The 26443-nt window shown below is 50.9% G+C and overlaps 4 protein-coding genes across 4 annotated transcripts in view; all 4 read right to left on the bottom strand.

The window, feature by feature from the left end:
- Positions 1-2314: 2314 nt before the first annotated feature.
- Positions 2315-11983, bottom strand: LOC135291744 (hydrocephalus-inducing protein homolog). The gene is made up of 11 exons (XM_064406011.1): positions 11785-11983; positions 11048-11199; positions 9933-10125; positions 9261-9369; positions 8418-8669; positions 7942-8081; positions 7386-7607; positions 6054-6214; positions 4462-4562; positions 3492-3882; positions 2315-2696 (listed from the first exon to the last, which is right to left on the bottom strand). The coding sequence occupies exons 2-11, from the start codon at positions 11152-11154 to the stop codon at positions 2411-2413; spliced, it is 1962 nt and encodes a 653-aa protein (XP_064262081.1). The 5' UTR covers positions 11155-11199; positions 11785-11983; the 3' UTR covers positions 2315-2410.
- Positions 11883-20818, bottom strand: LOC135291745 (hydrocephalus-inducing protein homolog). Its single transcript, XM_064406012.1, has 14 exons — positions 20609-20818; positions 19972-20130; positions 19358-19545; positions 19002-19184; positions 18652-18771; positions 17311-17470; positions 17033-17205; positions 16259-16457; positions 15461-15560; positions 14757-14856; positions 14121-14289; positions 13601-13833; positions 13218-13278; positions 11883-12017 (listed from the first exon to the last, which is right to left on the bottom strand). The coding sequence occupies exons 1-14, from the start codon at positions 20678-20680 to the stop codon at positions 11994-11996; spliced, it is 1941 nt and encodes a 646-aa protein (XP_064262082.1). The 5' UTR covers positions 20681-20818; the 3' UTR covers positions 11883-11993.
- Positions 20817-26171, bottom strand: LOC135291748 (hydrocephalus-inducing protein-like). The gene is made up of 8 exons (XM_064406014.1): positions 26047-26171; positions 25185-25318; positions 24093-24229; positions 23315-23436; positions 23036-23227; positions 22555-22683; positions 21252-21491; positions 20817-21004 (listed from the first exon to the last, which is right to left on the bottom strand). Exons 2-8 carry the CDS (start codon positions 25298-25300, stop codon positions 20828-20830), a joined length of 1113 nt encoding a protein of 370 aa, XP_064262084.1. The 5' UTR covers positions 25301-25318; positions 26047-26171; the 3' UTR covers positions 20817-20827.
- Positions 26055-26443, bottom strand: part of LOC135291747 (hydrocephalus-inducing protein homolog) — a 28696-nt gene continuing 28307 nt past the window's right edge. The window contains exon 12 of the mRNA XM_064406013.1: positions 26055-26222. Within this exon, the coding sequence (XP_064262083.1) occupies positions 26200-26222 (23 nt within the window). The 3' untranslated portion in view covers positions 26055-26199. The remainder of the gene's footprint in view (positions 26223-26443) is intronic.

Here is a 26443-nt window from a genome sequence, read left to right on the forward strand (position 1 = left end):
TTCCTTACATTCAATTCCTGGAAAATATTGCACATACACTCTCTGGCCAAGGATGGGGCTGGAACAAGACTTTCCCCTTAAAGTTTAAAGGATTTTTTTTTTTTCTGGAGAAAATGAAGCTTTGGCCTGAATTCTTGGCTGCCTCACAACATCTGTCTTCTACTTCGGCTTTGGCTGCTCTTGGCTGGGAGCCTGGCTGGAAAACAAAGATCCTATCTCCCCCACCCCCTGGGCATTGGGACTGCTGGCCGTGGCCATGCCACCCCTCGCCAATCAGTGCTTACAATAATATTTTTCAGCTGATCTGCTGGAGGACAGGAAGGCTGCAGAGGGCCCTGGATAGGCTGGATCCATGGGCTGAGACCACTGGCATGAGGTTAAACAGGACCAAGGGCCAGGTCGTACATTTTGGCCACACTAACCCTCTGCAGCTCCCAGCTGTGGAAAGTGGTTGGGAAGCTGAATGACAACTGAACCTGAGCCCAGGTGGGTGCCCAGGTGGGTGCCCAGGTGGGTGCCCAGGTGGGCAAGAAGGCCAATAGCTCCGGGCCTGTATCAGCAATAGGGCAGCCCTGAGGACCAGGGCAGCAAGAGCCTGAATGAGAGATGCGGGACTCCAGGCGGCTCTTCAAAATGCAATTTATTTTATCCAAGATGTTTCAGCAGTCCGGGGTTGTGGGTGACAGAGCCTGTGCCTACAGCTGTCAGCTCCAGCTGCAGGCAAGCCTGGAGACCCTTTAATTTTGGTTACAATGCATAATAAAATTTTCTTTGCTGAGTATCCTCATACAGGAAAACCAATCTATACCTTAATTTTTACCTATAGCCTATCATAACTACCATAATTCCCATATTCATGTAACAATTCTCCAGTCACTAAAAGTTAGTACATTACAGTTGAATCTCGAAATTGTTTTTCAGTTTCCTTGCAGTAGAAAATTCTGAGACCTTTTTTCTACTTGCAACATCAGCAGTTGTGTTTGCCTGTGGAATCTTTTTGCTCAGTAAAAACATCTTCTTGTCTGAGGTGGGTTTATCCTTTGCTCCAAGCCATAAAAACACGCTCTAACTAATGTCTCCATCTCTCTGGGAGCCCCCCAGGAACCCCGGCCAGCCCCGGGTCGGCAGACAGCGCCGGGCAGCCCCGGCAAGGCTGACATCAGGGGGACACTCTCCTGTGCCCCGAGGGTACCGAGGGCAGCTAGGCTAGTCACCTTTGCAGCAGAAGAGACGCTGGAGACATCGGTGGAGCATGAAAGGACCAACTCTTAGCAGGGGTTAATCCAAGGTTTTGTTCGGAGCTCCTGGGAGCTCCCCACCTCAGGGGGCCCCTGCCAAGAGTACCTGGGAGAGGTGCCAAGATTACGTTTTAAAGGGAGGTGTGAACCAAAAAGTAGATAAGTTTGCTGACCAATAAAGAACTTTCAGGGGTGAAAACTCAGGGAATGGACATTTGGGATAGCGTATGGGGGTAGCACTTGGGGGGCTGACCCCTGGCCTCTGACTAATCACTCGATGACCTGAACTGAAAGTTCTAGATAGAAAGGATGGGATGCTGAGAGAGTGATTGACAGAGAGCCTGATTGACAGATTGACGGGGATTTGGGGATAATCTCAACAAAGGAGAGGGATTCCACAGGTAAAGGGAAGGGGGACGATCAGGAGGAAACCATTTGGGAAAAATAAGGGGATACAAAACCAAAACCATTACAAAGTATAAAAACACACTACAACAAACTAACATATCCTTTACCTTCTTAGCTATCCAGTAAGACTGGCTCAGCAATTCTTTTCTTCTACATCAAAACTTGCTTTCATTTCTATTCCTTCTTCAGATTCTACATTCAAAAATCTTTCTGCCAAGCATACATATCTGTGAGACATCCTTGTCAAACTTCCACCCTTCCCAACAAGGGCAGTGATTGTCCGGCTGTGCTGGGCACTGGTGAGGCCACACCTCGGATGCTGGGTCCCTTTCTGGGCCCCTCAATAATAACTGAAGTTTCTCTAGCAATTGCTTTATTCATTATTTGCCTCCCTTCCCTGCCTGGTTGTGACAGGAACTACACCAAAGGGAAAGTGCCTACAGCCAAGGGAAGGCTGTGGTTGGCCACCTGGTTCTGTTTGTTGTTGCTGCTGGTGTTGTTGTTTGTTTGCCTTGTTGTACATACTGGCAAAGAACTGTTACTCCTTTCCCCATATCTCTTCCTGAAAGCCCCTAAATGTCAAAGTTATAATAATTTGGAGAGAAGGGGGTCACATTCTCCATTCCAGAGAGGTCCCGCAGACTCCCCTCTTTCAAACCAAGTCAAGATGACAATTAACAATTAACAATTGTTTATTAACAATGAACTGACAATTATCAAGAACTTGTCAATCTAATAAACAATTAGTTGGTTAACTTAGCTGACTAAAATGTAAGATAAAGATGTTCTTGGAGCTTGGGAGGGCAGCTCCAGACGTCTCTGGTGAGGAGTGGGAGATCATCCTTAGAAGGCACGATGTCGCCGGCTCCTGCAGGATGCTCCAGCTCACACAAATGCTGTCCCTCGGGTGGTGGTTTCCAGAGCACCTCCTCCTTGGGTCCCTGGCCTTCCTCCATCTGCACTAATGGTTCCTCGAGATTCTTCCACTCCTGGACGCTGCCTTTCACAATCACCTGCCCCATCTTCTGAGTCGGCTCCAGGTTGGGAATCCTAGGAAGAAAGGGACCGGTATTAGCCAGATGAACATTCCCAGCCAGCTGGTTTTCTATCTCCTTGCAGACCACACAGTGTTGCATCTTCTCTCTGTGCAAGCAGCGAGCAGCAAATGAAACAACTGCACTTGCTGCATGGAGGCTGCAGAGGTGCAAGGGCAGGAACACGACCAGTTAAATGCCTGGGCACCAACTACAGCACACGGGGTCCCATGTAGAGAAGCAGGCCTTGCTTGTCCCAAAAAGAAGCAGAGCTAGGCACTGTCTGGTCCCTGGATCTCTTGTTCCAGATTTGCAAGCCTCCAGGAGCTTACTGTTTCGTACAGTGTCTATTTTCCCAGTGCCTCCCTACCAAGGCCAGATGATGATCTTTCTGTGCTCGTGTGGGTGCTTCTGCCGCCTCTCTGGGGCTGCCTGTCTCCCACCTCCACATCCCAGCCAGAGGGACTGAAGGGAGGGTGTTAGGGGATGAACCAGGCTGTGCTTGGTGATGCCCAGCAGTAGGACCAGAGGCAATGGGCAGAACCTGAACTGGGAATTGCACCTGAAGCTGAGGAAGAACTTTTTTCCTGTGCAGGTAACGAGTTGCCCAGAGATGGTGTGGAGTGTCCCTCACTGGAATTCTTCCAGAGCCCTCCAGACACAGCGCTGTGCCATGTGCTCTGGGATGACCCCACTTGAGCAGGGAAGTGGGACCAGATGACCTACTGTGGCCCCTTCCACCCTGTCCCACCCTGTGATTCAGGGACACCCAGCAGTAGCATGAGTTGGCAAGCATGTAGACGTTTCCCACCTGCACAGCAGGGCGGTCTTAAAATTCCCGGTGCACTTTGGCTTGAACTGCAGGTGAAAGGTCTGCTTCTGGCCAGAAGGGATGGTGCCATCGTAGGGGCTGATGGAGAACAGGTCATGCATGGCATCAGTGAAGACATCCAGGGAGGAGTTGGCACGCTTTGGAGACAGGTTCTTTTCTTTTGAGCGGCGCAGCTTCTTGGAGTGCTCCTGCTGCTCCTGCTGCTGCTGCTCTGGCTGCTCCTCCTGCTGCTCGGAATCCTGCTGCTGCTTGGCAGGCTGCTGCAGCTGCCGCACTTTAGGAGGCGTCTCAGGAAGATGGTCCTGCTCCCACCAGAAAAGACTCAGCAGCTTTCTGCGATGCTTCATGGTATCGTAGGTGAGGAACCGACCTGCAGGGAGGAAGAGGACACCTTTCCAAGACAAAATCCTGTGTTCCCAGCAGCTCTGCCTCTTGCTGCAGGTGGGTGGAAGAGAGCTGGGATGCACTTGGAGCATCTCTGGCCAAGTACTTTCTTCTAGCAGGAAACAGAGCCTCTGGGAGCAGGGTTTCTGCCTGCAGCACACACTCCTGTGCCAAGCAGGAGAGCTGGCTTTAGACAGTGACTTTGCATTTGCCCTGCAGTGGGGAACTGCACACAGACAGTGGCTGCAGGGCAGCTCACTCGTTACACCACTGCTTTCCCCAGTCTCAGACTCCTCAAAGAGATGACCTGATGTCCCCCTTCCCAGTCCTGACCCAGCACGTGGCTGTCCCCAGAGCCTGGCTCAGCTCCTTCGCAGAGCAGAAGTGGCAGAGAAGAACAGAAGGGGCTGAAAGGCAGAAGGGGACAAGGAGAAAACTCTCCAGCTGCAGCTGGGAAGATGCTGATGATAGTGGATGGGTGGACAAGGATGAAAAAGCAATTCATATTTTGGAGTGAAGTGGCAGGGTCTTCTCCCCAGGCCCTCAGCAAGTGAAATGCCCTTACGCATCAGAGTAGTTGAATATGGCTCCTTCACTGGTTCAGTCTCTGCAGCTTTCTCCCAGGAGTATTTCAGGGCTGCCTCCCCTGTGTTGTGCATCGTGAAACTGAAAACCAAGTAGGAGGAATTAGAAAAAACAGAAAGTCCATTAAGTATAAAGCAAATAGTACAGTAATATTGTCTGATGGACTCCTGGTACCACTTTCTTCTGAGAAGCATCTTCCCCAGGCAACCCTGCCATGCTCAGACTGCTGTCCTGGGTGACCCAAGAAAGTATTTCAAAGTCTGGAAGTTTAGAGGAAAGGGCCAACATGGTGCTCAGCACATTGAAGCTAAGGGCCTTACTCTGGCCTTTAGGTCTTGCTTTGACTGCAAACTTATTCTTGAGCAGAGGAGGACAGGTCACCTGCAGGGAAAGCAAAGCCATGGCTGTTCTCAGCAGAAACCTGTGGCAGCATTGAGCCTCTCCTGACCACCATCTCCTGCTTGGCTTCGCGTGCACGTAAAGGGGCCGGTGCTGGTTTTTGTGGGAATCCTTAAAATCAGAGGGTTTTGGGAAAGCTACAAAAGGCAAGCCTCAGGGACAGCAGAACCGTGATTAGAGCTAAGCAGTAGACATAAGATTTGTCAGCAGAAAAATGATGTAAGAAGTAGAAAGTAAGTAAAGACAAATAGAACAATGGTCTGTGTCTTAATGCTTGTCTAGAATAACTCCTTGAGCCGCTGAAAAGTATATCTAGCGAGATATTAGGAAGTTCTAAGCTTAATAATGGAGCTCTGTGCATTGTGTTTTAAGGCTTACAAGCAGGTATTGTGTAGTTATGATATTTTATGAAAAATCCTTTGCTAGGATTTTTCCTGAGGAGCTGAGAGCCTCAGGAAAGAAATGTAAACAATAACTATCTGTTGCTGTGGCATGCAACAGGTGCATCTTTTATTGGTCTAGGTGGATTGTTTTCAGTTGATGACCAATCACAGCCGCCCTGTGTCAAGGCTGTGAGCAGTCACAGCATTTTAGTTATGTATTCTATTCTATTCCTGTTCTTTGTAGCCTTCTGATTATTTTTCTCTCTATTCTTTTAGCATAGTTTTAATGTAGTATTTTAATATAATCTATAACATAATAAATCAATCTTCTAAGAAAAATGGAGTCAAGCCTTCTGTCCCCACACTTAAAAAATTCAACACAATGTTTTGTATTGACAGTATAGCATTCAAAATAAGCAAGCATTGTTTTAACTGAAGGTACATGTGCTTATAGCGGTTGGATGGAACTACTGTCAGTATGCTTTTGCTTTGTGTGATTGGTCAAAAAACTTTTAAGGTAAGTTGTAACATTAAGTTCTTTATCTACTGCTGGGGATGGGAGTTGCTGGCATCTTCCCTTTGTCATAACCGTGTAATGAGACTGATGCTGGAAAATAAAACGGCTAAAGACATATTCCCCAGCAGTCCCGTCCCTCCCTGATTTGTACATAGGCCCTGGCAGCCGATAGTTTTGGCTGGGGTAGAGTTCTGGGAAGCAGGCACTGCACCAGCCCTGGGCAAAGGCAGCTCCTGCTCACAGGAGGAGCTGTGCCTGGCCTCCAGCACTCACGTGGCTGTCCTTGTCTGGGAGGGCAAGGTGTTGTTGAACTGAACCATGATCGTGTCCAGGTGGAACTGGGCGTAGGCAACAATGGCACTGAGGTACACCTCGACCTCCTGCCTGCTCTTCTCCACCACAGTGTGAGCTGGTTCTGGGGCTGTCTTGACCACCTGCAAACACAGGAGGGAGGAATCACTGAGCAGAGCCCAGAAAGTAAGGCTGAGAAGGGCAGTCTTCTGGCCTCCAAGATCAGTCTTACAGAGAGACTAGAAAGGACCATTCACTTTTACTTCCCTGGAAAGATGACCAAATTGGGACTGTTCTGCTGCAGTAGTTTTTTCTAGCCACTGATCCAAGCAGTCACTACCACAGCTGTTAATATCCCCATGAGACTATAGCTGCATTCCAGTCCCTTTACTTCAACCTTGCAGAGTGACTGGCTTTTTTCCTGGTCCCCTATAAATCCAGCAGGTCTCAAAATTAGGGTTAAGTTCCCCTGCCAGAGCTCTGTGGATGGAGGACCCCAAGACTGAAGAGTTCTAGAAAGCATCTTTTTGTTCTTGTCTTAGGAGAAAGTGCTCTCCAGATGTCATGTCTGGAGCAACAGCCACACTGCTGGGAGCTGGGGATGGGCATTTTGGAATGTGAAAGATCTCCCTGGGAAAGTCTCCAACTGCAGATGTTCTGATAGAAAAGAGGATGCTTTAGAGGCCTAAAAATGGTCCAGAAACTGGGAAAGAACCTTCACCCTAGATGACTGTGTTTGGAACTAATAATGACAATAAAAGCAAGAGTCTCTGGAGATGATCCTTCTCTGGCCTCTTCCATAGAGTCATACAGTGCCTGGGCTACTCCATGATGAGATATCCCACACAATACAGAGACCACAAGCAAATTCTCATGCAGACAAAACTTGGAGTTCACCAGCATATGCAGGAGAAGTGGATTTCTTTCCACTTCAAAAGAAGAGACAGACTGCAGCAGACTTAATTCCTTGTTGGTGAAAAGATACCAAATTAGATGAAGAGATTTCTAACAGCATAAAATGGAATAAAATCATAAAACATTGCCTTCCATTCAATATGGGCTGCAACACTTATGCTTGTGGCCCAGACTGATAGTTGTGTGTGGCTAAAGGTCTCTTGTCAGAAGGCTTCCCCATCTTGTGTGAGTGTATCTGGTCATTGTGCTTCCACCTCTCTTCTGGAATGCACAGCTGGTGAACCTCACAGCTGTCCAACGTCCAGAGGACACAGGAGCTGCTCAGCCAGCAGTGATGGTGCTGTGGTGGTTCTTTTTGTAAAAGCTGGGTTGGGGTTTTATTGCTATTTTGCTTCTTACCTTCTGTATTTTAGGCCACCTGGCTGCTGGGTCTTTCCTGGTGGAATTCTTCCAGATGACAATGGTCATTTGGTCATCCCAGTCCTGAACCTTCCTTTGTGGCAACTCAAAGTTGATCTTGGTCACCTTACATTTCACAAGGTGCCTCCTGAAGGTGACTGGGACATCTGACATCAGGGTCACTGTGATGTCCTTGGCACAGCCAGGATGGAGGTGTCCCACCTAGGGAGAATCAGGGAGTCAAGACCAAACTGGAAGCACTGCCAAGGGCAGGACAGACAGCAAAAGGGACCGATGGGGTGAACAGCTGTGCCAGGAATCTGCACCTCGGAGTGGATTTACATGAAGTTTGATAGACAAAAGGATGAACAGAAGGTGCCACCTCCCATGACATGAAGCCTTTTCTGCAAGGCTAGCAGCCTTGGCCCAGCCAAGCCAGGGACTGCATCTCCTACATGGCACTGGAATGGGCTATCAGTGAGGGCTCCCTGCCAGCTCCTGGGCACACCAGGGCAGGGCTTGAGAATGGGGAAAGGCAGAGGCAGTCCATGCTCACCTTGGGGGAGAACCGGAATGGGGCCTCTGCCTCCCACTCAAAGCGCATGACCATCTCGGCGTGGCTGGTGATGGTGAAGGTCCTGCAGTAGGGCTCCCCAACGTGACAGTCCCCAAACTGAATGTGATTCACTCTGACAGCTGTTGAGGAGGAGAGCAAGGGATCTCAGCATGGAGGGAGCTCCACCTGCCCCCGTCACGTGCATAGACACCTGCATGTTCAATGCTTCCTGGCTCCAAACCTTTCCCCCTCTGCCAGGGAGTTCCCTAGGCAGTTCCACCACTTCCAGGGAAACACCCTGACACATCCCTAAGCCAGTGATGTGCAGCACAGCACACACTGCTCTGCATGCATGGCTACCACCCCCAAAGGCCACCAAGTCCCATGGGTGACAGCCCAGGCCTGGCTAGAGGGAAGACATATATGATCAGATATTTTCCTCTTCCTTGCTCCACCTTGGCAGTCTCTCCTCTTACCATCAGTGATGTTTTCCTTCAGGCTGCCATCAGCATTCCTCTCCTCAGGGCCTTCCTCTAATCCATCGAGGGTGAATTCGTCCTCGTGGCCTTCACCCACCAGTTCAATTACGGTCTTGTTAGAGTAGGTGTCCACCACCAACACACCAATCTGCCTTTCCACACGTTGAGCCAGGGTGGGTTTGAAAATGGCATCAAACTCTGCCGATTGGCCGCGATTCAGAAGGAAGAAAGGCTTTGTGGGCTTGCTCTCTGCACAACAATGGAAATCAGAGTTAAGTGGTGCAGCTGTACTGAGGAGAAATTTCACAGGATATATGAGGAATAAGAGGTTGAAACCAGCTGCCTTCTAAGCACTGGTTCTACCCCCAGTGGCTGCAGACCCTCTTCCTATGTTCACAAGCCTGCCAGCCCCAGACACAGCACCACTTAAGCAGCTTAACCTCAGGTTGATGCCCAGCCCTCATTCCATCTACTTCCCACCAGCTCCAGCCATATGGAAAGCTGAGCCAAAGAGTGCTTTCGGCTTCTGCTTGCTATCTGAGTGCTCAAGGGCTGTGTCTGCTCAGGCTGGTACCATGCCACGTGCAGCAAATACCTCAGAGGGTCCACTGAGGTAGTGACAGTCCCCCACAACTCAACCCACCATGTCTAGCAGAACAGAAGAACTTCCTGCAACTTCCTAGGAGGAAACCCTGCAAAAAGCCCCCAAGAAAAGGCTGGGAGACAGAGGGCCCAAGGGACAAAACTGTGCCTAACATGTGGCTGCTGCTCAGAGAAGCCAAGAGCAGGGCACACGTTTTCCCTCTGTGCATGGTTGCACTTCATGGGTAATGAATTTACCGTTTCCAGCTGAATCCTGTTCCACATCTCCATTGTGGAACACCTTGACAGCAGAGGCCCTGCCTTTCAAGGAGAACATTCTGTGCTCATCCTCCAGGTGTAACATAAACTGAGAAAAGGGAACACAGAGCACAATGGTACTGGTGTGAGTACAGGATGGCACGAGGCCTGACACTGCAGTGCTGCTGTTCCCGCATGGGAGCCCAGCACCTCTCCCACTAGAAACAGCACTTAGACCAAAAGTTAAGTCAAACCAGCCGGGAAAAAAAGGGTGCTCAGAGGCATCTGGATATAACTGACACAGAACCAAATGGGACAAAAAGTAATTGGCGGGACGTAACGCAACCACAATTAAGTTTACTTAAAATGTACTAAAGTCGGCTGAAATACAACCTAATGGAACTGGGAAATCACACATGTCCATGAGAACAAAAGGTGACCTGAGAGACAGGGGGGAAAATAATCCACCACCTTTCTGGTGTTCAACTTAAAGAAGAAAGACTGGACAGAACATTTCCAAGAACTCCCTTCTTAGAGAACAGACATCAGTCACTTGTTTCAAAAGAATTTCTGACACCTCCTCACAGGTCTGCCATGTTTTTTGGGACCCTTCCCCTGTGCCACAACCACTTGCTCCCAAACCAGACCATTCCTTGAGCAGGTCCTCCGCACCTTGACAGGTATGATGCCATCGTTACGGATGACCAGGGGCAGCATCTCTGAATCCCCCAGACGGAGCCTCTTGAAGCGCAGCACAGCGTTTCCCCTCTTGCTGCGAGCGCTTGGGCACACGACTGTCACCCGTGGCTCATGCCCCTTCCCGCTGATGGTGAAGGTCAGGCTTTGGGGTTTAATTTCCACAGAGCTGCAGGAGAGGCACAGAAACAATTTCAGCTGGCACTAAACCATTTCTCAGTGGGCAAGCAAAGCTGCAAGGGCCACCCACAGTCTTTTCCCTGCCTGCTGTTCCTGTACCCCACAACACAGCCCCCACCAGCCTCATCCCAATCCACTCAGGGCCATTCACAAGAGGAATCTGCTCCAAAGAGCCAAAGCCTTCCATAATAACAGTTACAAATAACTTCACTTAATTGAATCATGCACTACAGCAGGGGAAAAACACGGCACCAGACGAGATATGGCAAATCCCCATGCTGCAGTGAGGTGAGACTTATGCAACAAGCAAAAGCACAGCATGAAAGCAGTACAAAAGCAAGAAGGCAAAAAGAAATCATTGTCGTTCTCAAGGAAGATCTTTTCCAAGAACAGTAAAAAAACAATCGCTTATTAGCAGTTAGTCTTCTCTTGGTTCAGCCACTAAAGGGTTGAGGAAGGGCAGCTCAAAGCCCCAGTCCACGGGTCCCAGGGCAGAGGAATTCAGCTCCTCTTTCATACCAGCTCCAATCACTCACATAACAGAGCTTAATGAATGCCAGGGAGTCACAGAGGATCACTTAATTTTACAGAAACAAAAGAGGAAAATGTGACTGCTGACTGCTGGCACAGAAACTGCTTCATCTAAGCCTTTGCTGTTGGAAACCCCAGCTCAGCTGAAGCACATCTCAGCAACTTACAGCTGGCTACCTAGTATTTGCCTGTCTTCACAGTTCCTCACACAGGCTAAACCATCAGCCTCATGCTTCTGCTCTAAGAGTTCTTAGAGCCTCCCAGATCATCTCATGCCAAGTACTCTGCCTAAGGCTACTGAAAGCATTAGAGCTAACAAGAGGTCTGTGCCTTCCCAGTGGAGAGGCAGCTACGAGAGAGTATTTCACAGGGTCTCTTACCCATTTGGGATGACAAGGGAAGCCTTGAAAGTGCAGTTGTAGTTCTGCTCCTCTGGTGGGGTGAAGGTCACCGTAGCAATGGCACAGGATGAGCCGGGAACAGACATCTTGACTGGATGTAACTTGAAAATGTTGTTGATAGGGCTTTTTGCCTTGGGGGAACCCAGAGAGCAGTGTTAGGAGAAAACACCTTTCAACATGACGTGGTTTTATCCATAAATGCATTACTGAGAGCAGTCCCAGACAGTGTGTCTCCTTTCTGCTTCCCTAGGCAGCCTCCCTCCCTCCTGGGGAATGCTGACCTTGTGCTAAAGCAGTGTATGTTTTGAGGGCTGGCAGCTGCACCCACCTATATGGGAGGTGGGCACTGCACGGAAAACCCTGCAAATAACCTAGAGCTGGCCTTCAAAGAGAAGGAAAAGCCAGGGAGCCTGAGGAAATGCCCTGCTTTGAGCCTTGGCATGTCAGTTCATAACAGCCCCTCTCTGCGTGTGCTTCCAAGAGAGGTTCAGAAGGATTCACTTCTCCCATCAAAGACCCAGCGGTTTGAGCCAAAACCTTGCCCCTGACATGCAGAATTCAACACAACTGCTCCCTGGCTCTGCTGCTCTCCCCTGCAGTTTGACCTGCACTGAGCTAGCCTAGTCTGGGCCACAGGCAGCAATGCATCTGGAGAACAAAACAGGCTCTCACACGGCCCTTAGAGGGCAGCCACCACCTTGGCCTCCTGTTCTTACCTCTCCAGGCAGGGGTTCGATGGAGAGGACCACATCGCATGGCAGACAGCTTGCGTTGTAAATATTGAAATGAGCTTCAGCCTCTTGCCCAACCTGAGCCTTGCTGAAGATGAATCTGTTCTCATCTGTGACAAACAGGCTGGCGCATTCCACCGACTGCAGCTTGTGGTCGAGGTCGGTGCTGCTGCAGATCGGGTACTCCTCGAAGATTAATGTGACATCCTCGACGAGTGCTGTGGACACACCAGAGGGATGAGCAGGGAGAAGCCTCCCTGATGGATTTATCTGGACTCTGCTGGCCTCTCAGAAGGCTTGATAAGCCCTTTCTGCCCGGGTGACTGCTAAACCCAGCGTTGGGTAGGGGAGCTGGCTGGGAGGATGGAGCTCGGTCAGCCTCAGTCTTAGAGAGCATTGCTTTCCTTTTATCCTGCCTTCCATGCATCCCTCTCAGCCTGGGAGGGACGAGTCCACTGGTGGACTCAAAGAGGGTTGGAGCTTCTGAGGATTTTAAGGTGGGACACCAGGGCTAGTGTGTCTCTCTATGCAAGCAGCAAGTTTAGGTGCTGATCAGCAGCAGGTGTGACCAAGGGCACTGTGGCCAGTATGTACCTGGGATACAGGACTGAGCAATCAGGGTGAAGGGAATGCCAAGGGGATTGTCCTTGGGGTGTCTGCCTGTGATGTCAATACAGAGCTGCTGCTCACATGTCCCCTCCTGCCCTGCGAGGCATTTCACTGGGATCTTCTGCTGGCCCCACGGACTGATGGAGCCGGAGCAGGGGACACCGTGAACATGCCAAGATTGAGGCGAGCCTGCAGAAAAAGTTCCAGGAGAGGCTGATGGTTAATAAGTGTGCCTTGAGCACCCCAGAAAAGATTATGTCCTGCCTTGGACTCCAGCTGGGCCCAAGCAGCCAGTCCCAGGGCAGGGAAGGATGACTCCATGGCCCAAAGGCAGCCCCAGGCTGAGAGCAACAAGCCAAGAGGAGCTGCACGAATGTCCCAAGTAGCAGAGAGAAAGGAGTTTGAGTGTAAAGACTGAAGGTGGTAGCTGTGATCAGCCTCCACAGGTAACACAGGAGAGCAGAAATAGCTGTGAGAAATGATGGGAGAGAGGTGCAGGACTGGGAAGAAGAAAAAGCAATGTTGTCTGAGCTCTGTGGACTGCGAGTTCACTGGGGGAGGTTTTTGCTTTTGTGGTGTTCACAGACCTATGCTGGCCAGCAGCTACCAAACAGGCGACCTGCTCCCCTCTGTTGACCCCACAACTCCAAGTCACAGCCAGAGTACAGGACTGCCAGGAGGACTGAGCAGATGCTGGACTCCATCCTGCAGACCACATTCCACCCTATGGCAATGAGCCCCCAGCCCAGCACAGCAGCATCTTCTCCCATCCCCTGCAGCAGCTCTGTAGGGGAGCAGGAGTCACCCACCTGTGTCAAGGAGGTTGATTTCCTTCTCATGGAGCACTTTTCAGCTTCCACTTGCTTTGAGCTGAGAGGAGAAAGCAGAGGTATCTGTCATGCTGAGCTCCCCTGCCTTCCTCTGAGGCCAAAGCTGGCCTTCCTCCTCAGAGGGAAAAGCCTTTGTGCTCCTGATGGCTCCCAGGGAGCAGCCTGCAGCACCCATTGCTGGACACAGCAGCTCTATCACCAGCTTCGCAGCACACATGGGGATACCGAAGTGGTTTTTTGCTCCCTCTCCCCAAGCCAGGGATGCAAATGGACCACAGCCCAGGTCTCCTGGCTGCCTGCCACATACCAGCTGTGGTGTGGTGCCTCCTTGGACAGGAAGGGTGGTGCAGGCTTTCTCCTACCTTTTGCTTCCCAGTGCCTCCTCGGGTGCTTGGCAGATGTGGAATTTGAAGCTGAGCAGCCCTTTGTTCTCCAGCATGACAGTCTGGGTCTTCTTGGTGCCCTTGAGCATGGCTCCAAAGTTGATGGGTGAGGCAGGCTCAATGCTGTACTTGCTGTACTCAGCTATGGCAGACACCCTCAATGGGATGTTGAGGACAGCCTGGCCTCCTTCACCTGAGCTGGCATCTATCACCTGTGCCCACAGGAAGGGGTGGTAAGCAAAGCAAAGAGGCCAGACTCTACCCCGGTGTCCAGCCTCCACCCCAGGCCTACATCAGTTTACCCCTCCTTTTTTAAGCACCTCCTCCAGATTCAGATTCTCAGCTCCACACAGGAAGCCTCACAAATGCTTTTGAAAGACTTTGTTTGTGTGTGTCGGAGAGAGGATTCTCCAGTTAAAGCCCTCCTTCCATTAGACACCTATCCTGTTTACCCTCCCAAAACACCGTGTGATAACACAGCCTGGCCCGGGCAGCTCACCTGGCAGTACAGGATGGGTTTGTTCCTGAGGAACATTTCTCTTGTGGGTTGGAAGAGCATCTCAACATTCACACCAGGCTGGGAGGGAATCAGCAGGCCTGACTGAGGCTTAACAGTGAAGTGGGATGCCACGTCTCGCGTCCTGCGACCTGCAGCCTCAAGTGTGAACCTGGAGAGAAAGGGAAGGAATGGAGATCTCTGCTGTTAAAAGCACAGGTGTCACCAGCACAGCCAGGAGTTTGCATAGGACCAGAACAGAAGAAAAGGGAGAGTCCAGCTCTGCTCAGGGAATCCTGGATCTTGACAGAGAGAGCAGACAATCACAAGGTTGTTGCAAGAAACCTTGATACTGAAAGTTTTCATTTACTCCTATAGTCTCAGAAAGAGAAAGGTGGTGACACCAAAGAAAGGCAATGAATCTCAGCATTTCAGTGGCTGAAATTTCTGGGGCTCTCCTTTGGGCTCCAGCTGAGCTGTGAAGAACTGCTGGTTTATGGCTGGATTCTCTGCTAAAAGAATTGATATTGGAGAGCCCAGAGTGTGTATTTACCATGAGGTAGGAAACAGGTTCTAGCCATTGACAGAGGGACAATGCAGACCTGGGAACCCGAGGAAATGCTCACTACCAGGACTCACCTGTACTCAATGTTGTATACCCCCGTGCTTTCTAGATGCAGGACTTTCTTGACATTATCTTGGACATTAATGGTTCCAAATTCCAAGCTTCCATCTGGACCTGCAGAAAACCCACAGAGCGAGGTTAAACATGGTATTTATGAGCTGCTGCAGAATACCCCAGGCCACAGGCTCAATGGAGGTCGTGGCACAAAACCCTTTTCAGCAAGTTTCCATTCTTGGAAGTGTTTTCCAGCTACTTGTCTGCCCTTTCTCTTCTTACTCAAAATATCTGCAGCCTTAGTACCTAAGGAGCTCAGCTTCCATTTCCTCACTTCCAAGCACAAATCCAATTAATTATATGCTGTGCTGAGCCTGTGGGGGTTGCCAACCACCTGTTCATGTCAGTGTTGTTTCAAAGCCCCCAGATCCAATCTGCACATGAAGCTGCACACTTCAAAGTTCAGAGGGGAGAGACTTAAGGCTGTCAGTGCCCTGACAATGCTTTATTCCACGCAGCTGGCAGGGTATGTGCTTTATGTATCCATCCCATCCCACCCCACCCCACCCCATCCCATCCCATCCCATCCCATCCCATCCCATCCCATCCCATCCCATCCCATCCCATCCCATCCCATCCCATCCCATCCCATCCCATCCCATCCCATCCATCCCAAGGTAATGCAGTGCACCTGGACTGTTTTGTTTGAGAGGCACCCACTGACCTTCAGGCATGTCAATGCTCAGAGAAACATCACAGACCTCTGCAGAGACTTGGATGTTTTCAGTCTGAGCAATCCCCAGGATATTTTCTGTATCTGAAACCTGAGTCAGCAAGAAACAAACACTTAGATTATTTTATTAACAAACAAATTATTAAATTAAAAGATTATTCTTTTGGTAGACAGCCTGTAAGTCCTTGTCTCTGCTGCTGCTTCCCCTGTGGCCTCCCTGGCTTCACAAGCATCGGTGGACTTCCAAGCTTTGCTAACTTGTTCCTGTCATGGGCTGCGCCAGTGGGATTCTGCTGCAGTAAAAAACCCTATCAGCCCAACTTTGCACTCCTACAGCAGGGAATGCTGTCTTGGAGAGGCACACAGATGTAAGAACAACCACAAGAAGTGTGAGGTGTCTCAGAGCAGGTGGCATTGACAACCCTCTCCAGTCACCTAGCACCCTCTCTGAAATGCAGCCCCTAAACCATGGGGAACAAAATCCCAGGGGGAGAGTTTATTGCACTATACAAGAGCTTCAGACAAACTCCAATGCAGAGATCATGCTGCAGTCTCTACAAGCAAACAACAACCTTCAGCCATTCACAGGGACAAGGCTGTGGCACAGGCTCAGGATGCAGTGTCTGCTTATGTGGGGGGATGTGGATGCACTGCACATTCTGGCAAACGCTGTGTAGAGGCAGAAGTTGGGGTCACAGCACCCTTGTGTCTGTCAGGTGCAGCTCTTCCCGACTCTGCCCCTGTGCTCAGTGTGCCCTGCTGGGCCAGGCAGGACAGAGTCCCTCTCACCTCTAATCGGAGGGTCTTCTCAATGCTGCCAGTCTGCTCGGCCTGGAAATGCAGTGTCACTTGAAACTCTGTGTGGGGATCAATGATGCCCTTATCTTGTGATAAGGAGAAGGCCTCAAATAGGTCATTCAGCCCACGCAACTGCCAGGCCATGGGCAGCAGGGTGTTGTTTCTCAGGACCAAGGTCCTGCTGTCAGTCCTGCAGAGACAGCAAGGCACTTGGCATCAGCTGCTGGGTGCTCACACCAGCCTGGCTACTGAATGCAGCTTGGAGCAGCTCCAGCCATGCCCTGGAAACCAGAGTGTGGCCACAGCTCCCTTCAGAGAGCAGCAAGCACAAGTTCTCAAGGATTTTTTTCCTGGAGAAGGTGGTGAGAATCTCAGAGAAGAAGAGAAAACAATTCTTATCTGTATTCACTACTCCTGTTGTTTTACACCCGTAAAATGTGTTCCAGAAATTGTTTACTGAAAGTGATTTAGTTATTAGGCACAGGTAAAAGTTGTTTTGAGTGATTAACCAATCACTGAAACCTGTGTCTCACTGTCTAAAGACAGTCGCGACGTTTTTTTTTCCTTAACATAGTATACTATCTCTTTAATATAATTTTAATATAATCTTAGTGTAATACAATATAATTTTAATAAAACAATTGTTCAGCCTTCTAAATCATAAAATCAGAGCACATTATTCCTAGCGTCGGGAGCTCCCTACAACACCGGAGTCAAACTTTTTCTCTTTGTCACAAGTCTTGGAGTGCTTGTGGGATGACTGACCTGTGCAGAAGCAATTTGTCAAAAGACAGCTTCAGGGGGCTGACCTCCAGCTTCATGTCCACCCCATGGCAGCACAGGCTGAAGACCACTGGGTTGGGGTTCTTCCCAACGCTGCAGATGAGTTTGTCTTCCAGGATGCCAGGGGAAGTGGGGTATGCCCAAATGGTCAGCTCCTGGACACGGTCCCACAGGAAGAAATAGAAAGAGCTCTGTGTGTGAGCAGGAGGAGCAGCCCCTGGGCACTTCTACGGTGCCTGCTGTACCTGCCCTTCTCCCACCTGCTTCTCCTTTGGTTTCAGTGTCATGCTGGGAGGGTCCAGAAGGAATGTCTCTGCTTGCCCAGCATTCTCAAAGGAGAAATGGACCTCCACGTCCCTGGGGGAGTTGTTGAAGATGCTTAGATTCTCCGAGTTGCCAGGACAGTTCTGGGCCTTGTACCTGCCCACAAAAGGGGAAAAGGCTGCAGAGCAGACTCTTGCCTTTCCCACACACTGAGGAGAGCACCGTGGGCACCTGAGGAAGTGATGCTGAGAGACAAGCGAGGGAAATGGATCCCAGACAGGTGCATGGGCGTATGCTCATCCTTGCCTTACTCTGATGCCTTCCCCTGGACTTGGTGCCTCCAGCTCAGAAGCCTGATGATGCTCAGGCCACCTCAAGAGTTTTTAAAACCATGTAAATTCAAAGATGCCTAGAAAAATAACAGTACACCAGGTACATGGGTTCTTTCCCCTCCTTTCTTGGGATGCCTTCCCTACAGGGTATAAAGAAAGGCTTTTGGAAAAGGAGTTTAGCTAATTTCTTTCATAAAAGTCATGAAACTGCTTTGGATTTTATGGGTTAGCTCAAAGTCTGAGAAAGAAATATAAAACATCAATTCCCAAGAGGAATGCAAAACAGATAACAAATGACCGTTCTCTCAGGCGTGGAGTGAAAGGGTTAAAGAGGCAAACAGAAATCCCAGACCATCCATCAGTCTGGCTAAAGATTGTATGTTTTTTAAACTATTTTGATTTCATTTACTTGGGTTGTCAAAATAGCCCTAGAGCTCCAGAGCTCCCACGGAGACAAGAACTTAAAGTTAAATGGCATTACAATAAAAGCAGAAATACACAATAGCTTCAATGACAAAATGTTTAGGCAGACTTTATCCAGCATTGAGGATGCAGTGTCATTACAGGAAAATGTAATTCCTGCTGTACGTTACCCCCAACACCCAGTGGCAGGTCAATAATAAAATCTCATTCATAATTACAGATAATTGAAAGATTTACAAAACCATCTGCAGAATAATTGTTCGGTCAGGCTACCTGCAGAGCTCAAAGCACTTCAAAAACCACCATGAAGTTCATTTCCTAAGGGTTGAAGCTGAGATGTGGAGGGGAACAGAAGCTGCCTCCCAAGTCACCTTTGCACTGGCAGCAGCATGCGGCTCTGGCCACCAAGGCACCCACTGGGTAGGCAGAGCAGCTCATTTGCCTCTTATCTGCTCAAGTTCACACATCTGTGGTCCTTCCAACCCATGTGGCTCCCAGGACAGTGCCCTGGATTGTGCCACAGGACAGCCTGTCTCTCCAGCTGTGTCCAGAAGAGTACAAGGCCCAGCAGGGAGCACATACCACTCTCTTGATTTCCCACACTGCAGAGGTCCAAAGTGGAATTGCTTTGTGCTCTCAACATATTCCTTGAAGATGACTTCATCTTTCTGCATGGTTTTCCTCCACTGTGGAAACACCACCCTGGGCAGAAAAGTTGGGAAGGAGGAGATATGAGATGCTCCAAGCAGTCAGAAAGCCATAACTCTTCCTGGTGGCCAAGGTACCATCTGCCTTCCCAGCTCCCAGCACAGGAAGAGATGCTGGGCAACCTCGGCAGCACGATCTGCCCAGGCCAGAAGCCCCAGGGGGCAGCCCTGGCTGTGAGTTCAGGGGCACCTATGGTGTGGGAGGCTGCCAGGGGCCAGCCTTACCGAGGGTTCTGGCAGATGCTAGGGTACAGGCCGGTGCCACTGAAGGGCAGCTCGTACTGGCTCTTTGTCTGCACGAGCTCAAACCTCAGTGTCTGCACAAACTTCCCTGGCTTTTTGGTGGAGAAGTGCACCTTCAGTTCCACCTGACCGTGGGCAGACACTATCCACCGGTACCGTTTCAGCCTGGCAGTTAAAGAGAAGGCTTCAGACATTGCTGAGGTGAAATGAAACACGGAGGGTGCGCTCGCCATCCCACAGAGGCACTGGCACAGGGTCGCTGTGCAGCTGAGGATGATGGACCTTGTTTGGCAAGAGGACCAAGAAGCAGAGGCATCACCTCCTCCTGCACAGCTCACCTGAGGAATTCTGTGGAGACTGAGGCACTTTCCAGAAGAGTTTTGGATCTTGTGGTGGAGGAATGCTGGGGACTTTCTGTTCTCTGTGTGGAGATCAGGTTCTCCTTTGTAGAGCTGTCTCTGCTGGTGGCTTTACCCGTCTTTGGTTGGCCCTTGGCAGAACTGCCCTTCACATCTGGGCCCTTGGCCTAAGGGGAGGGAGAAAAGGGAGGGAGAGCTGAGCCCCGAGACAACATCTTGGAAAGCAAAATGGGGCTTTGTTCACCAGCAGAAGAGAGAATAAATAAATAAGTCCACCTGCCCATGGACTTGGTCTTCCTTATTGGTGTTTGCTTTGCCTAGGACACCTCTGCTCACTCAGGACCCTCTCCTCAAGGGAAGTGGAGGGTTTAAGTGATCTTTTTCCCTCTTGTCTTACAGAACTGCTCTGTCTCCAGAAGAGCTGTCTCTTTTGTCCCACCCCTGAGAGAAAGGAGACTTGCAGACGTGGGGCCCCATCACATCTTCACTACTTCTCCACAATGATCCTCTTCCATCCAACCTGTCCCCCATGCCCCCATCTAGCCTGGTCCCTGCCCTGGCACCTTCAGTGCCAGCACCAGTGGAGCACCCACCAGATTGTCTTCCACAGCAGCACTTTCAGGTGCCACAATGATGAAGGGCTCCACACACTCTGCAGGGCCCAACCTCTCCTCTGGGTACTCCACTATGGAGAGCACAGCACCGGGGGGACGGGGAGGCCTTTTGGGATGCTGGCCCAGATGTTTCAGCATCTAAAACAGAAGACAAAATCCTGCTTATCCTTCTGTCACCTTCATCCTCACAACTCCTCCTTTAAAGGCACTGAGCTTTTGGCAATGGGGTTTTTGACTTGCATGAAGTACAAGTGCTTTCTTATGCTCAGTGGGGTGAACGGGCTCCAGAGCAGAGGCAAGTTCTACAAGCAGGACTGGGAGAGAAACCTCTCCCAAGTGACTCAGCTGGAGAAAACAATGACCATGAGTTGCCCTGTCATGGACTGTTTATAATGATTTCCAGGCTGGGAAGCTCTGAACAGGCTTGTACACAGAGCACTTTCTGCCCATCAGAGGGATGGTGATAACCTTCCCGTCCACACAGATGATACAGAGTCATTGTGGAACATCATCAGGGGCCTGGACAAGGCTCTGGGCCATTATCAGCTGTGGGGACACAATGCTCCAGGACCCACGACCACGGCAAGCTCAAGATCTGAGCCTTGCAGGGTTTTACCTGGACTTCCATTGGCAGCTTCCCATCGCTCAGGATCTCCCCAGTCATGGCCTTTGGATCTGTGACCTGCATGTCCTGGCACGGCACCCCGATATGCTCATCTCTGACTGCCCCTTCTGTAACTTTGCTCTGTGTCTCCAGCCGAGATGACTGAAGACTCCTTTGGCCTTGACGGTTTTGTTTAGCCTTCTTCTTCACCTTCTTCTGAGGCTTCTGACCTTAGTTTTCAGCTGAAGGCTGGGCCTCTGCCATGGCCTTGAGCTCTGCCTGTTGAGTCTTCAGCCTCTTCTGTGCTTCATACTTCCTCAGCACCACTGGGGGCAGCGTCCCACCCACAGTGCGTGGAGGCATTAAAAAGCTCTTTTGCTTCTCAGAGCCCAGTGCTATCCGCAGGATCTGTGTGTGTAGGGAAGAGAAACCATAGCAAGATTCCTTTTCTCGCCTTTCATCTCACACACTCAACAAACCCGACTTCTGTCTTCTCCCTCCCAACAACACCAACTATTGAAGTCTTCCCACAGCATGTCAGTAGAGCTGGCCTTGCCCTGGCCATTGCCTCCATCTCCCTGGCACAAGCCTGGGAATGCTGGAGTGCTGTGAAGCTTGGGCAGCGTGTACATGGGGACCAGACCTGCCTTCTCACCTTCTCCTCCTCAAGGTACTGCTGATCAAAGTTCAGGGAGTAAAACTCAATGGGGAAGTCACATGGGTTCTTCACCACCACTGTGGCCTCCACCCCATCAGTGTCCACCAGCACCCGTCCCATCTTTAGTGCTGGGGGGCTGAACTTCAACCGTGGCTCTAGACCTTGTCCCGAGAGGTGCAGCCTTAAGTGATTGCTGCTCCCACCAATGTTGAGCTTCAGCTCATTCTTGTAAGACCTCTGAAAAGAGAAAAGTGCAGAAAACTCATCCATGAAGTCCCAGGTGACAGGACTCCAAATACAACAATGCTTGCCCCAAGGTCAGGGTGTTATCAGTCCCTCCAAGGCGAATAGAAACCAGGTATTTATTTATGCTAGGGACTACAGCATCTGTATCCTGGGTCTGAGTAACTGCGATGAATCCTGGTGTGCACTCAGACTAGGTATTTGGGTATCAGATGGATGTACAATGGACTGTCAGGCATTTTCACCTAGTCATGGAGGAGTGCAATGCTCATGGAAAGGGCCCTTGGGGTTGCAGTGTCCAGACACCATCCTGGCACTGCTGCATCAGGCAAATGGCAGCTCCAGGAGAGAGGCAAATGAGCTCTCTCTGGCCAGAAATAAGGGTCATCTTCCCTGCTTTGTGTTTGGCTCTGGTCCAAGCCAGACACAAGATGGTTACATCTCTCAAGCAATTAAAAGATCCCTGGGACCATCTGTGGGCACAGAAGCACTTGTGTCCATGCTGGTACACACTGCCAGTTTCTGAGATCCAGCGGCCACAGGCAAACCACTTTTGGGAATACTCCATCCCTTAAGTTGAATCCCCAGCTGCATGGGATTGTGCAGGCAGGCCAGAGCCCCAAGGACTGCTGGCAGCACACCACTGCAGGTGACTGTCCTGCTGTGCTCAGGAAGATGTCTGGTGGCTGTTTGGTCTGTCAGTGCTGCAGCAGGATGAACCATTCCAGGATTATCCTCAGCGAGTGGGCAGCTGCTCTGCACCGAGTGTTGCAGCTGCAAATACAGCCAGGCAAGGGGGAGGTTGAGGGGAGTTGGGCACATTCCCCCACGTGCCAAGAGGCAGCCTCAGAGCCCTGATGCTCTCCGTGCAAGTTCCCTGTGGACATTTCAAAGCCCATCTCACGGGAGTGCTCTGTGGGCTGAACTGAGCCATGCTGAGTACGGGGCTTGCAGAAAGCTCCCTGTGAAGGCAGAGCTCCTACCACACTCTCTGCACCAGGCCCTCATTTCCAGATAGCCCTGACAGGCCTCCTGGGCTGACACCTGCCAATCTCACCTCCTCCTTGGGTATAAACTGGATCTTTAAGTTCTGCCACCGTCCTGGATCAAGGTTTCCTTGGGAAGGTGTCACTTCAAAGGGACAGGGCTCATCCTCCAGCGCCTGCAACTTCTGACGTACATACTTCTAGGCACAGAAACCAATCGTGTGCGGTCTCCTCATGCTCTGAGACACTGATACAGTGCTGAGAGCACCCACAGCCAAACCAAGCGTGGCCCCCATAGCCTAGAGCTGGAGAGAAAACCACAGGACAGGCAGACAGGGAGCTACTGTCCTCAGAGGAGGAGGAATGGGTGAAGATGGCAGAAAAGCAAAGCATCCACTAATGGAACAGGTCCAGCCTTGATCTAGACCCTCAGAAGCTTCCTCAAACACACTGTAGAGCCAAGTGCTCAGGCAGCCACAGGAGCAGAAAGGGCAAGAGACACAAAGAAAACCCAACCCAGAAGTTCTGTGTTCAATGCTGCCTGTGCTTTACCTTCAGAGCAGGCTTGATGGCAGTAATGGACCATGTGCAGGGTACTGGGAACCGGTTGTAGAGCCGGATTGTCTCAATCTGGCACTGCCCAACGAGGATGTCAGAGAACTGCAGTGCCCTCTTGGAGAGGTTGAGCGACACTTCCAACACAGTGGCACGGAGACGGATGTGAGACGTGGGGCCTTTTGTCACCTGGAGATGGACAGAGAATTCAGCGGAGGGTGCAGGTGACATCTGCTGCTGTGCCCAGCCTGCTGCCTGCCCCAAGAGCTGTGGTACCTCTATGGGCAGCAGCACATCCACGTCACCCTGTGGCCGCTGGGCGCTTTCAAAGCGCACGTCAAACTTCATGCTGTGCTTGGGGGGCAGGCTGTTCATCAGGTCCAGGTCCACGCTGAAACCTTGAAAGGATGAACGCAAAGCAGCTGAGATGCACATGAAACACAAAATGTGTTATGGCCTTAAGCACATTAAGGCCATACAGGTATCCTGGCTGAGAGGTCTGGGAAAAGCCCCATGCCATGCTGTGACCTGGACAAAAAACGTAGAGGGCACCTGAACACCCCTCAGACACAGTGAGCCACTGTGTGATGGAAGCCCAGCCTTGTCTCAAGGCCTCTTTGGAAGTCTCTTTTGATCCACCAGAGGATCTCACAGGCCGCTTCCTCAACCAAGGCTGAATACAAGTGCTGTGACAGTGTGAACTCCAAACAAAGCATTTCCAAAACACAGCAGATGCCACTGGTTGGCAAAACAAGCCCACAGAGTGCCCAAAGAAACTTGCTGCTCATTGGAGCCAAGGGCAGAAGATGCTGACAGGTGACCAGGGTGGTGAGCCCATCTGGCCCCTGCACTGAAGCGTTAGGGCAGTCACAGGCAGGCCAGGAGAGGTCCCTGGGCATGGATGGCCAGAAGAATTCTTCCTCTAAAGCTCCCAGCAGGGGCACTGAGAAGAAAAAGCTCAAACTGCCCCCCCCCCGCCAAGTTCAGTGGCTTAAGCTAACCTGTCTGAGACACCTCCTTCAAGCCCACAGGAAGCGTCTCCAGAACTGCTTACCTGTGTCCTGCAGGACAGATCCATTGACCTGGAAGAAGACTGGGATCTGCCCAGGGTTGGTGATCTTCACAGTGCTTTTCCCAGTGAAACCCTTAAGGACAGTGCCCATGTCCAGGACATACTCGGGCACCTCAACTCTGCAAAGAGATTAAGGACAGTCCTTAAACCACAGCCTGGCTACATGTCCAAGTGGACAGCCACAAATCAAGTGGCTATTTCTTTACTGACTGCTGTAAAAACTCAGCTCAAGCCCATGAAACCCATGGCCTGACTCACCTGGCAAAGAGTTTGGGAAGTCAGGAGGAGTACAGGTCCTAGGTTTTATCAGCTACTAATGATATTTATCATTAGTAAATAGATATTTATTTTATTTATTTAAAATGGACACTGGCCACAGCTCCCCTGCCATGAAAAGCCAGTGCAGGTGAGTCCACTGGTCTCTGTGAAACTGCCTAGCCTGGTGTACAGCCTGAGCCTGAAATTGCTTTGGGGCCTAGGAATAAGATTTTCCTGCACAGGAAATCTTCATTGTTCTGCAACCAGATCACATGATCTCGTCTGCAGAGCATCTTCTTCCTGAATTAAAGCCTCCTGTGCTTGTGCTGCATCATGATGGTGCAAAGGGACCGACCAAGTTACCTGGATAAGCCTTGCCACCCCACCAAGGTTCAAGCCATCTGATTTTGGGTTTTAAAGGCTTTGCTGACGTGCAGTTCCTTTCTCCTTTTTTTTAGTGTGCTCTGTTGGTTGGAACCAAGACATCAGCTGGGAGTTGTCTCTTTCAGAGCTAGGCAGCAGGGACAGCATTTATGCTGTCTGGAAGGGCTTGAAGGTGTGCACTGGGTCCCCTCAGCTCTAGGGACAGAACCCCACACCTGAGGGGAGCTGAGCAGGCCAAAGCTCAGCGTGGTGCTGGGGAAGGGAGGACACCCTGCTGCTCACATGTAGCGTGTCACAGCCACCAGGACCAGACCCTTTCTGAAGTCCAGGCTGTTCCCAGCTCTGCAGAGCCAAGGAGCTCTCAGGAGAAGGGGACATTGCTGGGTGTTCCCCACAGAGCACCTGGAGATGGGGATGGCAGTGCCTACTCACTTGACAAGGCTCTGGCACAGCTGCTTGTTAGGGAACCCGCACTTTGGGACATGGTATATGACCCTTTCCTGCAGCTCCAGAGCAGCCTCCACTATCAGCATCTTCACTGTGTGCATCTGCAGCTGACTGTTTGGCTGCGGAAAGGGAAGACAGTGGCTGGTTAGCAAAGGTCCTTCCCAAAGCCCAGCTTGCACCTGAGAAAGGATCCCACCCTGCTCTTGTTGGGAGGGGCTGTGGGGTCCTCCTGTCTGGCTGCTCAGTGTCTGTGACACCTCCTGCTCTCTTAGCCAGCACCTCATCTCCAGGGAAGCAACTCCAGCATCTTTGCCTGCCCAGACACTGTTAGCAAAGCTGCTCTGGCCAGGCAGACAGACAAGCCAGGAACCTTCCAGGTCTCCAGATACCTGCCTGCCTCCAGCCAGTACCAAGGCAGCTTGGACAAAAACTGTCTTGAAAGGGAACCGGGACCAAGCTGGTGCCTCTTGGAGATGAGCACTGCCAGCACAGCCCCAGGGCACAATCAGGCAGGTGTTGTTAAGGTCTGTAAACCTGGCAGGGCTTGGGTTGGGACCAAGGAATTCCCCAGCAATAAGCTTCATCTCCTTCAAAGCACCATCAACTCCATCCCTGGAGCTTGGTCTTCAGGGTCTCTCCCTGGGGTAGCCAGGAAGCTGGTGCAACCCCAGAGGAGACCATGAGCAGAGTGGCAGCCCTAGGGGCAATGCTGAGGTGACACATGGCTGTAAGTGGGCAGGGAGGTCCCAGGTGCCATCAGGGCACCAGGAAGCTGCTGTGGGCTGCACGGGGCTCAGGTGACAGGGAGAAGGTGGCATGTGCCAAACGGGGCTGCAGCTGTTCTTACTGCAGTGCCAGAGCCAAGCAAGCGGGGCTGCGGGTCCCAAGTCTTCCGATTCCCTGTCTCCAAAGTCTGAGTCTTAGGGGTCTGAGTCTTCTTCTGAACAACTTGTTCCTGTAATTTGTTCCTTTGATTGTACTGTTGCAGGTCTTTTACAGGCTATTTAAGTGGCTTCTCATGTTCTTCATGAAAATGAAGGAAGAAAACATCCACAAAGGGAAGTGTGAGCAAAGTGCCAGTCCCATTTAAGCTGGGAAGTCCCCAACTCCCAATGCTGGTTTCTTCCAGAACGAAATCCCTCAAGCTATCTATGGAAAGTGGATGGTGCTGCTCCTCTCTGAATCCTCATCTCCACTCCCAGCCATCTGCCTCCCCATCGAGGAGCATCTCATGCCCTGCAATG

Source organism: Passer domesticus, unplaced genomic scaffold, assembly GCF_036417665.1.
Source record: "Passer domesticus isolate bPasDom1 unplaced genomic scaffold, bPasDom1.hap1 HAP1_SCAFFOLD_111, whole genome shotgun sequence".
Classification (NCBI taxonomy): domain Eukaryota; kingdom Metazoa; phylum Chordata; class Aves; order Passeriformes; family Passeridae; genus Passer; species Passer domesticus.

Coding starts and splice junctions, on each gene's coding strand:
- LOC135291744 (XM_064406011.1), bottom strand. CDS start 11,154: ATGTCTGTTCCCGGCTCATCCTGTGCCATTGCTACGGTGACCTTCACC. Junction 7,608..7,941: donor CATTCCGGTTCTCCCCCAAG/GTGAGCATGGAC, acceptor GATTCTCCCTAG/GTGGGACACCTCCATCCTGG. Junction 2,697..3,491: donor AAGACCGCCCTGCTGTGCAG/GTGGGAAACGTC, acceptor CTTTCTTCCTAG/GATTCCCAACCTGGAGCCGA.
- LOC135291745 (XM_064406012.1), bottom strand. CDS start 20,680: ATGCAGGTCACAGATCCAAAGGCCATGACTGGGGAGATCCTGAGCGAT. Junction 18,772..19,001: donor AGCATCTGCCAGAACCCTCG/GTAAGGCTGGCC, acceptor TTTTCTGCCCAG/GGTGGTGTTTCCACAGTGGA. Junction 17,206..17,310: donor TGAAACCAAAGGAGAAGCAG/GTGGGAGAAGGG, acceptor GACCGTGTCCAG/GAGCTGACCATTTGGGCATA.
- LOC135291748 (XM_064406014.1), bottom strand. CDS start 25,300: ATGCACACAGTGAAGATGCTGATAGTGGAGGCTGCTCTGGAGCTGCAG. Junction 24,230..25,184: donor CTGTGCCAGAGCCTTGTCAA/GTGAGTAGGCAC, acceptor ATCTCTTTGCAG/AGTTGAGGTGCCCGAGTATG. Junction 23,228..23,314: donor ATGTGCTGCTGCCCATAGAG/GTACCACAGCTC, acceptor GTCCATCTCCAG/GTGACAAAAGGCCCCACGTC.